Source organism: Hemitrygon akajei, chromosome 7, assembly GCF_048418815.1.
Source record: "Hemitrygon akajei chromosome 7, sHemAka1.3, whole genome shotgun sequence".
In the NCBI taxonomy this organism is placed as follows: Eukaryota; Metazoa; Chordata; class Chondrichthyes; order Myliobatiformes; family Dasyatidae; genus Hemitrygon; species Hemitrygon akajei.
The window spans coordinates 4513741-4526326 of NC_133130.1; the positions used below are offsets into that span (position 1 = coordinate 4513741).

The 12586-nt window shown below is 45.6% G+C and overlaps 1 protein-coding gene across 4 annotated transcripts in view; it reads right to left on the reverse strand.

Moving 5' to 3' along the window:
• The window catches only part of tram2 (translocation associated membrane protein 2), a 145620-nt gene that overhangs the window by 125586 nt on the left and 7448 nt on the right, over positions 1 to 12586 (reverse strand). For 3 of the 4 annotated variants that reach the window (XM_073050326.1, XM_073050325.1, XM_073050327.1), the window contains exons 2-3: positions 9763 to 9826; positions 3391 to 3500 (exon numbers count right to left, since the gene is read on the reverse strand). In XM_073050326.1, the coding sequence (XP_072906427.1) occupies positions 3391 to 3500; positions 9763 to 9805 (153 nt within the window). In that variant the 5' untranslated portion in view covers positions 9806 to 9826. The remainder of the gene's footprint in view (positions 1 to 3390; positions 3501 to 9762; positions 9827 to 12586) is intronic. The other variant, XM_073050328.1, reaches the window with a different exon arrangement.

Here is a 12586-nt window from a genome sequence, read left to right on the forward strand (position 1 = left end):
TTATTAGACTGGGGTTAAATCAGTGTAGTGTCACTGGGCAGCAGTGCCTGTCCCGTTATTAGACTGGGGTTAAATCAGTGTAGTGTCACTGGGCAGCAGTGCCTGTCCCGTTATTAGACTGGGGTTAAATCAGTGTAGTGTCACTGGGCAGCAGTGCCTGTCCCGTTATTAGACAGGGAAATCAGTGTAGTGTCACTGGGCAGCAGTGCCTGTCCCGTTATTAGACAGGGAAATCAGTGTAGTGTCACTGGGCAGCAGTGTCTGTCCCGTTATTAGACAGGGAAATCAGTGTAGTGTCACTGGGCAGCAGTGCCTGTCCCGTTATTAGACAGGGAAATCAGTGTAGTGTCACTGGGCAGCAGTGCCTGTCCCGTTATTAGACTGGGGTTAAATCAGTGTAGTGTCACTGGGCAGCAGTTCCTGTCTCGTTATTAGACTGGGGTTAAATCAGTGTAGTGTCACTGGGCAGCAGTGCCTGTCCCGTTATTAGACTGGGGTTAAATCAGTGTAGTGTCACTGGGCAGCAGTGCCTGTCCCAGTATTAGACTGGGAAATCAGTGTAGTGTCACTGGGCAGCAGTGCCTGTCCCGGTATTAGACTGGGAAATCAGTGTAGTGTCACTGGGCAGCAGTGCCTGTCCCGTTATTAGACAGGGAAATCAGTGTAGTGTCACTGGGCAGCAGTGCCTGTCCCGTTATTAGACTGGGGTTAAATCAGTGTAGTGTCACTGGGCAGCAGTGCCTGTCCCGTTATTAGACTGGGGTTAAATCAGTGTAGTGTCACTGGGCAGCAGTGCCTGTCCCAGTATTAGACTGGGAAATCAGTGTATTGTCACTGGGCAGCAGTGCCTGTCCCGGTATTAGACTGGGAAATCAGTGTAGTGTCACTGGGCAGCAGTGACTGTCCCGTTATTAGACTGGGGTTAAATCAGTGTAGTGTCACTGGGCAGCAGTGCCTGTCCCGTTATTAGACTGGGGTTAAATCAGTGTAGTGTCACTGGGCAGCAGTGCCTGTCCCGTTATTAGACTGGGGTTAAATCAGTGTAGTGTCACTGGGCAGCAGTGCCTGTCCCATTATTAGACTGGGGTTAAATCAGTGTGGGGTCACTGGGCAGCAGTGCCTGTCCCGTTATTAGACTGGGGTTAAATCAGAGTAGTGTCACTGGGCAGCAGTTCCTGTCCCGTTATTAGATTGGGGTTAAATCAGTGTAGTGTCACTGGGCAGCAGTGCCTGTCCCGTTATTAGACAGGGAAATCAGTGTAGTGTCACTGGGCAGCAGTGCCTGTCCCGTTATTAGACAGGGAAATCAGTGTAGTGTCACTGGGCAGCAGTGCCTGTCCCGTTATTAGACAGGGAAATCAGTGTAGTGTCACTGGGCAGCAGTGCCTGTCCCGTTATTAGACTGGGGTTAAATCAGTGTAGTGTCACTGGGCAGCAGTGCCTGTCCCGTTATTAGACAGGGAAATCAGTGTAGTGTCACTGGGCAGCAGTGCCTGTCCCGTTATTAGACTGGGGTTAAATCAGTGTAGTGTCACTGGGCAGCAGTGCCTGTCCCGTTATTAGACAGGGAAATCAGTGTAGTGTCACTGGGCAGCAGTGCCTGTCCCGTTATTAGACTGCGGATAAATCAGTGTAGTGTCACTGGGCAGCAGTGCCTGTCCCGTTATTAGACAGGGAAATCAGTGTAGTGTCACTGGGCAGCAGTGCCTGTCCCGTTATTAGACTGGGGTTAAATCAGTGTAGTGTCACTGGGCAGCAGTGCCTGTCCCGTTATTAGACTGGGGTTAAATCAGTGTAGTGTCACTGGGCAGCAGTGCCTGTCCCGTTATTAGACTGGGGTTAAATCAGTGTAGTGTCACTGGGCAGCAGTGCCTGTCCCGTTATTAGACTGGGGTTAAATCAGTGTAGTGTCACTGGGCAGCAGTGCCTGTCCCGTTATTAGACTGGGGTTAAATCAGTGTAGTGTCACTGGGCAGCAGTGCCTGTCCCGTTATTAGACAGGGAAATCAGTGTAGTGTCACTGGGCAGCAGTGCCTGTCCCGTTATTAGACAGGGAAATCAGTGTAGTGTCACTGGGCAGCAGTGTCTGTCCCGTTATTAGACAGGGAAATCAGTGTAGTGTCACTGGGCAGCAGTGCCTGTCCCGTTATTAGACAGGGAAATAAGTGTAGTGTCACTGGGCAGCAGTGCCTGTCCCGTTATTAGACTGGGGTTAAATCAGTGTAGTGTCACTGGGCAGCAGTTCCTGTCCCGTTATTAGACTGGGGTTAAATCAGTGTAGTGTCACTGGGCAGCAGTGCCTGTCCCGTTATTAGACAGGGAAATCAGTGTAGTGTCACTGGGCAGCAGTTCCTGTCCCGTTATTAGACTGGGGTTAAATCAGTGTAGTGTCACTGGGCAGCAGTTCCTGTCCCGTTATTAGACTGGGGTTAAATCAGTGTAGTGTCACTGGGCAGCAGTTCCTGTCCCGTTATTAGACTGGGGTTAAATCAGTGTAGTGTCACTGGGCAGCAGTTCCTGTCCCGTTATTAGACTGGGGTTAAATCAGTGTAGTGTCACTGGGCAGCAGTTCCTGTCCCGTTATTAGACTGGGGTTAAATCAGTGTAGTGTCACTGGGCAGCAGTGCCTGTCCCGTTATTAGACTGGGGTTAAATCAGAGTAGTGTCACTGGGCAGCAGTTCCTGTCCCGTTATTAGACTGGGGTTAAATCAGTGTAGTGTCACTGGGCAGCAGTGCCTGTCCCGTTATTAGACAGGGAAATCAGTGTAGTGTCACTGGGCAGCAGTGCCTGTCCCGTTATTAGACAGGGAAATCAGTGTAGTGTCACTGGGCAGCAGTGCCTGTCCCGTTATTAGACAGGGAAATCAGTGTAGTGTCACTGGGCAGCAGTGCCTGTCCCGTTATTAGACAGGGAAATCAGTGTAGTGTCACTGGGCAGCAGTGCCTGTCCCGTTATTAGACAGGGAAATCAGTGTAGTGTCACTGGGCAGCAGTGCCTGTCCCGTTATTAGACAGGGAAATCAGTGTAGTGTCACTGGGCAGCAGTGCCTGTCCCGTTATTAGACAGGGAAATCAGTGTAGTGTCACTGGGCAGCAGTTCCTGTCCCGTTATTAGACTAGGGTTAAATCAGTGTAGTGGCACTGGGCAGCAGTGCCTGTCCCGTTATTAGACTGGGGTTAAATCAGTGTAGTGTCACTGGGCAGCAGTGCCTGTCCCGTTATTAGACTGGGGTTAAATCAGTGTAGTGTCACTGGGCAGCAGTGCCTGTCCCGTTATTAGACTGGGGTTAAATCTGGGGTTACTGGCAGAACAGTCCGTTGTGCTGGCAGCGCCTGTCACACTCTGCATCTCAAAATAAAAATAAATAGGATAAGACAAAGGTACTTACATCGAGCACATACTCCTGGACAACAGCGTGTAAGATTATGGTAATGAAGATATAGAATGAGATGGTAACACAGTCACTGGTTCCGTAGACATAATAAACAACATCCCCATCTGTCAGAGGGAGAGGTAAGAACCATTAGCTGAGCAGTTGGAGAAACTCTCATCACCCTGGAACGTCGACACACCACAGCCCAACCCCACACCTCCCAACAATAGCGGTGCTGGCTAGAAGGTCCGGATGTCCTACTCCTGCACCTACTGTCTGTTGTCTATAACAGAACACAAGGCATAAGCTCTTCCTAGTTGGAAAGGCTGCTGGTGATACCGTCTGGAATATTGCCTACAGTCCCGGATTCCTTGCTGAAGGGCAGATTATGGAAGTAATTCAGAGATGATTTGTTGAATGAATACCCCATGAGGAAAGCTGAACAGACTAGGACCGAATCCACTGCTGTTTCGGAAAGTGGGAGGGGAGCGGAAGGAGATCAAAACATCAGTGGTGAGAATGTTTCCTTCAGGAGATGCCCCCAGGCTCAAAATGAAATGGTTCATTTAGATAGCATAATTTTAAGACGATTTGAGGAAAGTATAGATGGATGTCAGAGGTGGGGTTTTCACATAGAGACGGGGTGTTACACACCGGCAGTGTGGTGGTCAAAGCAGGTTTATTTGGATATTTAAGGTAAGACACATGGATGATGGAAAAATGGAGGGCCACATGGGAGGAAAGTGTTAGATTGATCTTCAAGTACCTGAAATGGGCAGCACAACAGAGTGGGCTAATGGGCCTGTACTGTAATGTTCTTTAATGTCTAGTACTGTGGGGGTGTACATTCTGAGAGGGGGAAGGTTCAGAGGAGATGTATGGGGCACGTGTTTGTCTTTACAGAGTGGTGGGTACCTGAAATGTGCTGCTGGGGGTGACCGTGGAGGCAGTCACAATGACGGCATGAGGGAGACTCTTGGATGGTCAGGGAGAAAGGGAATGTGGACCTCTGCTGACACAAGGGATTACTTTAGCTAGGTAAGTTTCATAAGGTGTATTTTGGTTTATTATGTACGAGGCACAATAAGAGCATTTGAATGCCATTTCCCTATACAGTTATTTCTTCACTTCAGTGATTTGAAGTAAAACAAGGGAGAACAATACTATAAAGAGTTATACAGAGAAAGTGCAGGCAGATAAAAAGCACTAATTGAAGGAATGCAGAGAAAATTGAAGGACTGAAGGTGCTGTATTTAAATGCGCGTAAGGTGGACGAACTTGTGGTGCAATGAGAAATTGGTTGGTATACTATTGTGTGCATCATGGAGTTCTGGCTGAAAGAAAGCCATAGCTGGGAGCTTATTATCAAAGGATAGACTTTGTATCGAAAGGACAGGCAGGAAGGCATCGGCAGTGGTGTGGCTCTGTTGGTAAGAGATGGAATTACATCTTTAGAAAGTGGTGACAGGGTCAGAGAATGTTGAATCTTTGTGGGCGGAATTAAGAAATTGCAAGGGTAAAAAAAAACATTATGGGAATCATATACAGGCCTCCAAATAGTAGCCAAGATGTGGGGTTGAGATTGCAAAGGGAAAGGGTATGTAATAAGGGTAATGACACAATTGTAATGGGGGGACAACAATACGCTGGGGATTGGGAAAATCAGGTTGGTGTTGAATTGCAAAAGAGGGAATTTGTTTAATGCCTACGAGATGGATTTTTAGAGCTTGTGTTTGAGCCTACTCGGGGAAATTAGATTGAGTGTTGTGTAATAACCTAGATTTTATCAGGAAGATCAAAGTAAAGGAACTCTTTGGAGACAGTGATCATATGATTGAATTCATACTGCAGTTTGAGAGGGAGAAGCATAAGTCACATGTATCAGTATCCAATGGAATAAAGGGAATTACCGAGGCATGAGAGAGGAGCTTGTCCAGGTGGATTGGAGGAGGATACTGACAGGGATGACAGCAGAGCACAGATGGCTGAGGTTTCTGGCAATAGTGAAGGATAGATAGAGTTCTATAAAAAGTATTCACCCCTCCTCAGAAGTTTTCATATTTTATTGTTTTACAACACTGAATCGCAGTGGATTTAATTTGCCTTTTATGACACTGATCAACAGAAAAACATAGTCTCATTTCAAAGTGAAAACAGATCTCTACAAAGTAATCTAAATTAATTACAAATATAAAAAACAAAATAATCGATTGCATAAGTATTCGCCCCCATTAATATGACATACCAAATCATCACTGGTGTAGCTAGTTGGTTTTAGAAGTCACAATAATTAGTTAAATATAGATCACCAATATGCAGTCAAGGTGCTTCAATTGATTGCAGTAAAAATACAGATGTATCGGAAAGGTCCACCTTCTGCTGAGTCAGTATCCTGGCAAAAACTAGTAGTAGTAGTAGTAGTAGTATTAGTAGGCCTCCGTTAGTCTCGATAGAACATGGATTTGCACCTTGAAAAGTTTCCAGGGTGCAAGGCTGGGCAAGGTTTTTTTTGTGGAAGACCAGCAGTTGCCCAAACTGCAAGTCTCCCCTCTCCACGCCACCAATGTTGTCCAAGGGAAGGGCAATAGGACCCATACAGCTTGGCACCGGTGTCGTCACAGAGCAATGTGTGGTTAACTGCCTTGCTCAAAGACACACACGCAGCCTCAGCCAAGGCTCGAACTAGCGACCTTCAGATCACTAGACAAACGCCTTAACCACTTGGCCACACGCCAACACAGGCAAAAACTACACCATGAAGACAAAAGAGCATTCCAATCAACTCCGCAAAAAGGTTATTGAAAAGCAAGCACAAGTTAGGAGATGGATACAAGAACATTGGCACGTCACTGAATATCCCTTGGAGTACAGTTAAGTCAATCATCAAGAAATGGCAAGAATATGGCACAGCTGTAAATCTACCTAGAGCAGGCCGTCCTTAAAAACTGAGTGACTGTGCAAGAAGGGAACTAGTGAGGGAGGCCACCGAGAGACCGAAGACAACTCTGAAGGAGTTACAAGCTTCAGCGGCTGAGATAGGAGAGACTGTGCATACAACAACTGCTGCCCAGGTGCTTCAGCAGTCACAGCTTGATGGGAGAGTGGCAAAGAGAAAGCCATTGTTGAAAGAAAATCACATGAAATCTCAGCTAGTTTGCCAGAAGGCATGTGGGAGACTCTGACGTCAGCTGGAGGAAGGTTCTATGGTCTGATGAAATCTCAATTGAACTTTCTGGCCATCAGACTAAATGCAATGTCTGGTGTAAACCAAACACTGCACGTCATCAAAAGTATACCATCTCTACCATATACCATCTCAATCCAAATGAGAATTTGTGTCTGGACTTGAAAAGGACTGTTCCCTCACAACCCCATGCAATCTAACAGAGCTTAAGCACTTTTGTAAAGAAGAATGGGAAAAATTTCAGTGTCCAGATGTACAAAGCTGATAGAGACCTGTCCACACACACTCAAGGCTGTAATTGCTGCCAAAGGTACATCTACTAAATACTGACTTGAAGGGGATGACTACTGATGCAATCAATTACTTTGTGTTTTATATTTGTAATTAATTTAGATCACTTCGTAGAGATCTGTTTTCACATGAAAGAGTCTTTTTCTGTTGATCAGTGTCAAAAAAGCCAAATAAATCAGCTGTGATTCAATGTTGTAAAACAATAAATCATGAAAACTTCCAAAGGGCAGTGAATACCTTTTAGGCACTGCATGTCCCACAGAAGTTGCTCTCAAATAGCAGGGGAAGGCAAGGACAGCAAGGAAGGGGCATGTAAAGGTAGTAAAAGTGGGAAGTTGGATGATTGGGAAATTTTTAAATCCAACAGAAGGCAACTAAAAGAGTTATACAAGAAGGGAAAGGCGGGACAAAGAAATGACAAATGAACTTAATAAGTACTTTGTTTCAGTCTTTACTGTGGAAGACACTAGCTGTATATCAGAGGTCAGTGAGTGTCAGAGAGCAGAAGTGAGTGCCATTGGTATTACAAAGGAAAAAGTGCTAGGCACACCCAAAGGTCTTAAGGTGGATAAGTCATCTGGACCAGATGGGCTACATCCCAGGGTCCTGAGAGAGGTTGCTGAAGAGATAACAGATGCATTGGTCATGATCTTTCAAGAATCACTTGATTCTGGCATGGTCCTGGAGGACTGGAAAATTGCAAGTGTCACTCCACTCTTTAAGAAGGGAGGAAGACAAAAGAGAGGAAGCCAGTTAGCCTAACCTCAGTGGTTGGGAAAGTGTTGGAGTCTATTATTAAGGATGAGGTTTCAGGGTACGTGGAGACTAATGATAAAATAAGTCAAAGTCAGCATGCTTTCTGTAAAGGGAAATCTTGCTTGACAAATCTGTTAGGATTCTTCAAGGAAGCAACTTAATTGGATTTTCAGAAGGCGTTTGAGAAGATGCCACACACGAGGCTGCATAACAAGATAAAATCCTATGGCATTACAGGAAAGATACCGGCATGGATAGAGGAATGGCTGACAGGCAGGAGGCAACGAGTGGGAATAAAAGGGGCCTTTTCTGGCTGGTTGCTGGTAACTAGTGGTGTTCCTCGGGGTCAGCACCGGGACTGTGCTTTTCACATTGTTTGTCAGTGATTTAGATAATGGAATTGATGACTTGGTGGCAAAGTTTTCAGATGATTCAAAGACAGGTGGAGGGGTAGGTCGTGCTGAGGAAGCAATATAGCAGAACTTAGACAAATTGGAAGAATGAGCAGAAAAGTGGCAGATGAGATAGTGTGGGAAATATCTTGGGAAAAGGTACAATAGTGCAGACTATTATCTAAATGAGAGAAGGTTCAAACATCAGAGGTGCAGAGGGACTTTGGAATCCTCGTGCAAGACTCCCAGAAGGTTAATTTACAGATAATGCTGAGCCTTTAGAAGACACTAGTCAGGTCATATTTAGAGTATTGTCAGCAGTTTTGGGCCCCATATCTCAGAAGTGTCACTGGAGAGAGTCCAGAGGAGGTTCATGAGGGTGATTCTGGGAATGAAGGGGTTAAGATTAGAGGAGCTTTTGGCAGATATGGGCCTGTACTCATTGGAATTTAGAAAAATGCGGGGGGGCGTCTCATTGAAACCTACCGAATATTGAATGGACTAAATAGGGTGGATATGGAAAGGATGTTTCCTATGGTGGGGTTATCCAGAACTAGAGGGCACAGCCTCAAAATAGAGGGGTGACCTTTTAGAACAGAAGTAAGGAGGAATTTGTTTAGCCATAGAGTGGTGAATCTGTGGAATGCTCTGCCACGGAATGCGGTGGAAGCAAAGTCCAGTGGTATAGTTAAAGCAGAAGTTGATAGATTCCTGATTGGTCGGGGCATCAAGGGATATGGTGAGAGGGCAGGTGTAGGGGTTGATTGGGATCCAGGATCAGCCATGATGAAATGGTGGAACAAACTTGACGGGATGAACGGCCTAATTCTGCTCCTGTGTCTTATGGTCTTTATTCCCTGGACCATAGGACAATGCGGGAAGATTTGATAAAGGTATACAAAATTGAGGGGAAAAGATAGGGTAAACACAAACAGGCGTTTTCCACTAAGGGTGAGTGAGACTAGAATGAGAGGTCATTCGATACCTGAAACTAAAAGGGATGCAGACTCAGTTGATGCTTTTAGACACCAGCTCAAAACCTTTTTATTTAAGCTTGCTTTTGACGAATATCGTTTTGTCTTTTATTTTTCCGTTTGCACTTTTACCCCATTGTAAAGCACTTTGCATTACATCAACTGTGTAAAAAGTCTCTGTAAATAAGTTATTCTTATCATATTCCATCTGGATAACCTTTGACCTGATGGTATGAAGATCAATGTCTCCAACTTCCGGTAATTTCTCCATCTTCTCTACTTTTCCATTCCCCAATCTGATTCCCTTTGGCTCCTTCTCTTCTGCTCCTTCTGGTTTGGTTCCACTCCTCCTTCCCTTTCTCCCATGGTCTAGCCTCCTCTCCAGTCAGATTCCTTTTTCCTCAGCCATTTGACCTTTTCTACCTATCACCACCCAGCTTCTCACTTCACCCCCCCCCCCCCCCACATAATTCCCCTACTTTCTTATTCTGGCTTCCGCCCCTTCATTTTTGGTCCTGAAGGGTCTCAGCCCAAAATGTCAACTGCTTATTCCTCTCCACAGACACTGCCAGACCTGCTGATTTCCTCCAGCATCTTGTTTCTTGGGCAAGCAGGTTCCTCCTGATCATATATTACCGTATGACATGTATACAGTACAAGCATTTAATCCCAGGGAAGGAGCAGTTTAAATATTGCATGGTCCCCAACGGCCAGATACCAATACCACCTTAATGTCTAGTCCCAGCCAGCCCAGGCCTGGTCCACCATTGAATCTGGGAAGCTCAGTTACCTGCTGTACTTGTGCTGACATTGTATTGTGGGGAGATGAACATGAAGGCAGTCTTTGCAGTAACCTAGGGAACAAAAGACAGTCTAAAATCAGTAAATGAGGGAACGAAAGACAGTCCAAAATCAGTGACCGAGGGAACGAAAGACAGTGTAAAATCAGTGAGCGAGGGAACAGTGTAAAACCAGTGAGCGAGGGAACAGTGTAAAACAGTGATCGAGGGAACGAAGGACAGTGTAAAATCAGTGATCGAGGGAACGAAGGACAGTGTAAAATCAGTGAGCGAGGGAACGAAGGACAGTGTAAAATCAGTGATCGAGGGAACGAAGGACAGTGTAAAATCAGTGAGCGAGGGAACAGTGTAAAACCAGTGAGCGAGGGAACAGTGTAAAACCAGTGAGCGAGGGAACAGTCGACGTTTCGGGCAAGGCCCTCCGTCAGGACTAACTCAAAGAAGAGATATTAAGAGATTTTAAAGTGGGAGGGGGAGGGGTGATCCAAAATGATAGGAGAAGACAGGAGGGGGAGGGATGAAGCTAAGAGATGGAAAGGTGATTGGCAGAAGGGATACAGAGCCGGATTATTATCTGAACGGTATAGAGTTGGGTAAGGGAGTAATACAAAGAGATCTCGGAGTCCTTGCTCATCAGTCACTGAAGGTGAATGAGCAAGTGCAGCAGGCAGTGAAGAAGGCTAATGGAATGTTGGCCTTTATTACAAAGGGAATTGAATACAAGAGCAAGGAAATCCTCTTGCATTTGTACAGAGCCCTGGTGAGACCACACCTGGAGTATTATGTACAGTTTTGGTCTCCAGGGTTAAGGAAGGACATCCTGGCTGTAGAGGAAGTGCAGCGTAGATTCACGAGGTTAATTCCTGGGATGTCTGGACTGTCTTACGCAGAGAGGTTAGAGAGACTGGGCTTGTACACGCTGGAATTAAGGAGATTGAGAGGGGATCTGATTGAAACATATAAGATTATTAAGGGATTGGACAAGATAGAGGCAGGAAATATGTTCCAGATGCTGGGAGAGTCCAGTACCAGAGGGCATGGTTTGAGAATAAGGGGTAGGTCATTTAGGACAGAGTTAAGGAAAAACTTCTTCTCCCAGAGAGTTGTGGGGGTCTGGAATGCACTGCCTCGGAAGGTAGTGGAGGCCAATTCTCTGGATGCTTTCAAGAAGGAGCTAGATAGGTATCTTATGGATAGGGGAATCAAGGGATATGGGGACAAGGCAGGAACCGGGTATTGATAGGAATTGATCAGCCATGATCTCAAAATGGCGGTGCAGGCTCGAAGGGCCGAATGGTCTACTTCTGCACCTATTGTCTATTATCACGTGGACAGTCAACACCTGATCAAGAATAGTCAGTGTGGTTTTGTGTGTAGGTCATGCTTGGCAGATCTTTTGGAATTTTTAAAGAGGTAACTAAGGGGATGAATGACGGTAGGGCAGCAAACGTTGTCCAGATGGACTTGAGCTCCCACATGACAGACTTATCTGGAATTTTGAATGCCCTGTAGATGGACTTTACTAAGATCTTTGACAAAGTCCCGCATGATATAGGTTGCATGGGATTCAGGGAGCTGGCAAAGTTGATTCCAAATTGCCTCGTTGATAGGAAGCACAGGGTGATGGGTGAAGGTTGATTCTCCATAAAATCATAAGACTTAGGAGCACAATTAGGCCATTTGGCCCATCGAGTCTGCTCCGTCATTCAATCATAGTTGATCCTTTTTTTGTTCCTCCTCCTCAACCCCATTTCCCAGCCTTTTCCCTGTAACCTTTGATGCCATGTCCATTCAAGAAGCTATCAATCTCTGCCTAAAATACATCCAATGACCTGGCCTCCACAGCTTTACATGGCAACAGATTCCACAAATTCACTACTCTCTGGCTAAAGAAATTTCTCCACATCTCTGTTTTGAATGGACACCCCTCTATCCTGATGTTGTGCCCTCTTGTCCTGGAGTAACACCTTTCTACATCTACTCTGTCTAGGCCTTTCAACATTTGAAAGGTTTCAATGAGATCCCCCTCATCCTTCTGAATTCCAGCGAGTACAGACCCAGAGCCTTCAAACATTCCTTGTATGATGACCCTCTCATTCCTGGAATCATCCTTGTGAACCTCCAATGTCAGCACATCTCTGCTAAGATAAGGAGCCCAAAACTGTTCACAGTACTCAAGGTGAGGCCTCACCAATGTCTTATAAAGCCTCAGCATCACATCCTTGCTCTTATATTCTAGTCCTCTTGAAATGAATGCTAACATTGCATTTGCCTTCCCCACCACTGACTTAACCTGTGTGTTAACCTTTAGGGTGTTCTGTACATGGACTTCCAGGTCCCTTTGCATCTCAAATTTTTGGATTTTCTCCCCATTTAGAAAATAGTCCATGCATTTCTACTACCAAAGTGCATGACCATGCATTTTCCAACATTATATTTCATTTGCCACTTTCTTGCGCATTCTCCTAACCTAAGCCGTTCTGCATCCTACCCGTCTCAACACTACCGCTCCCTCCACCAATCTTTGTATCACCTGCAAACTTGGCAACAAAACCATCTTTTCCATCATCTAAATCATTGATTTGCAGCATAAAAGAAGTGGTCCCAAAACCGACCCCTCAGAGCACCACTAATCACTGGCAGCCAGTCAGACAAGGATCCTTTTATTCCTACACGCTGCCTTCTTCCAATCAGCCAATGCTCTAACCATATTAGTAAAATTCCTGTAATACCATGGGCTCTTAACTTGGTAAGCAGCCTCATGTGTGACACCTTGTCAAAGGCCTTCTGAAAGTCCAAACATATAACATCCAC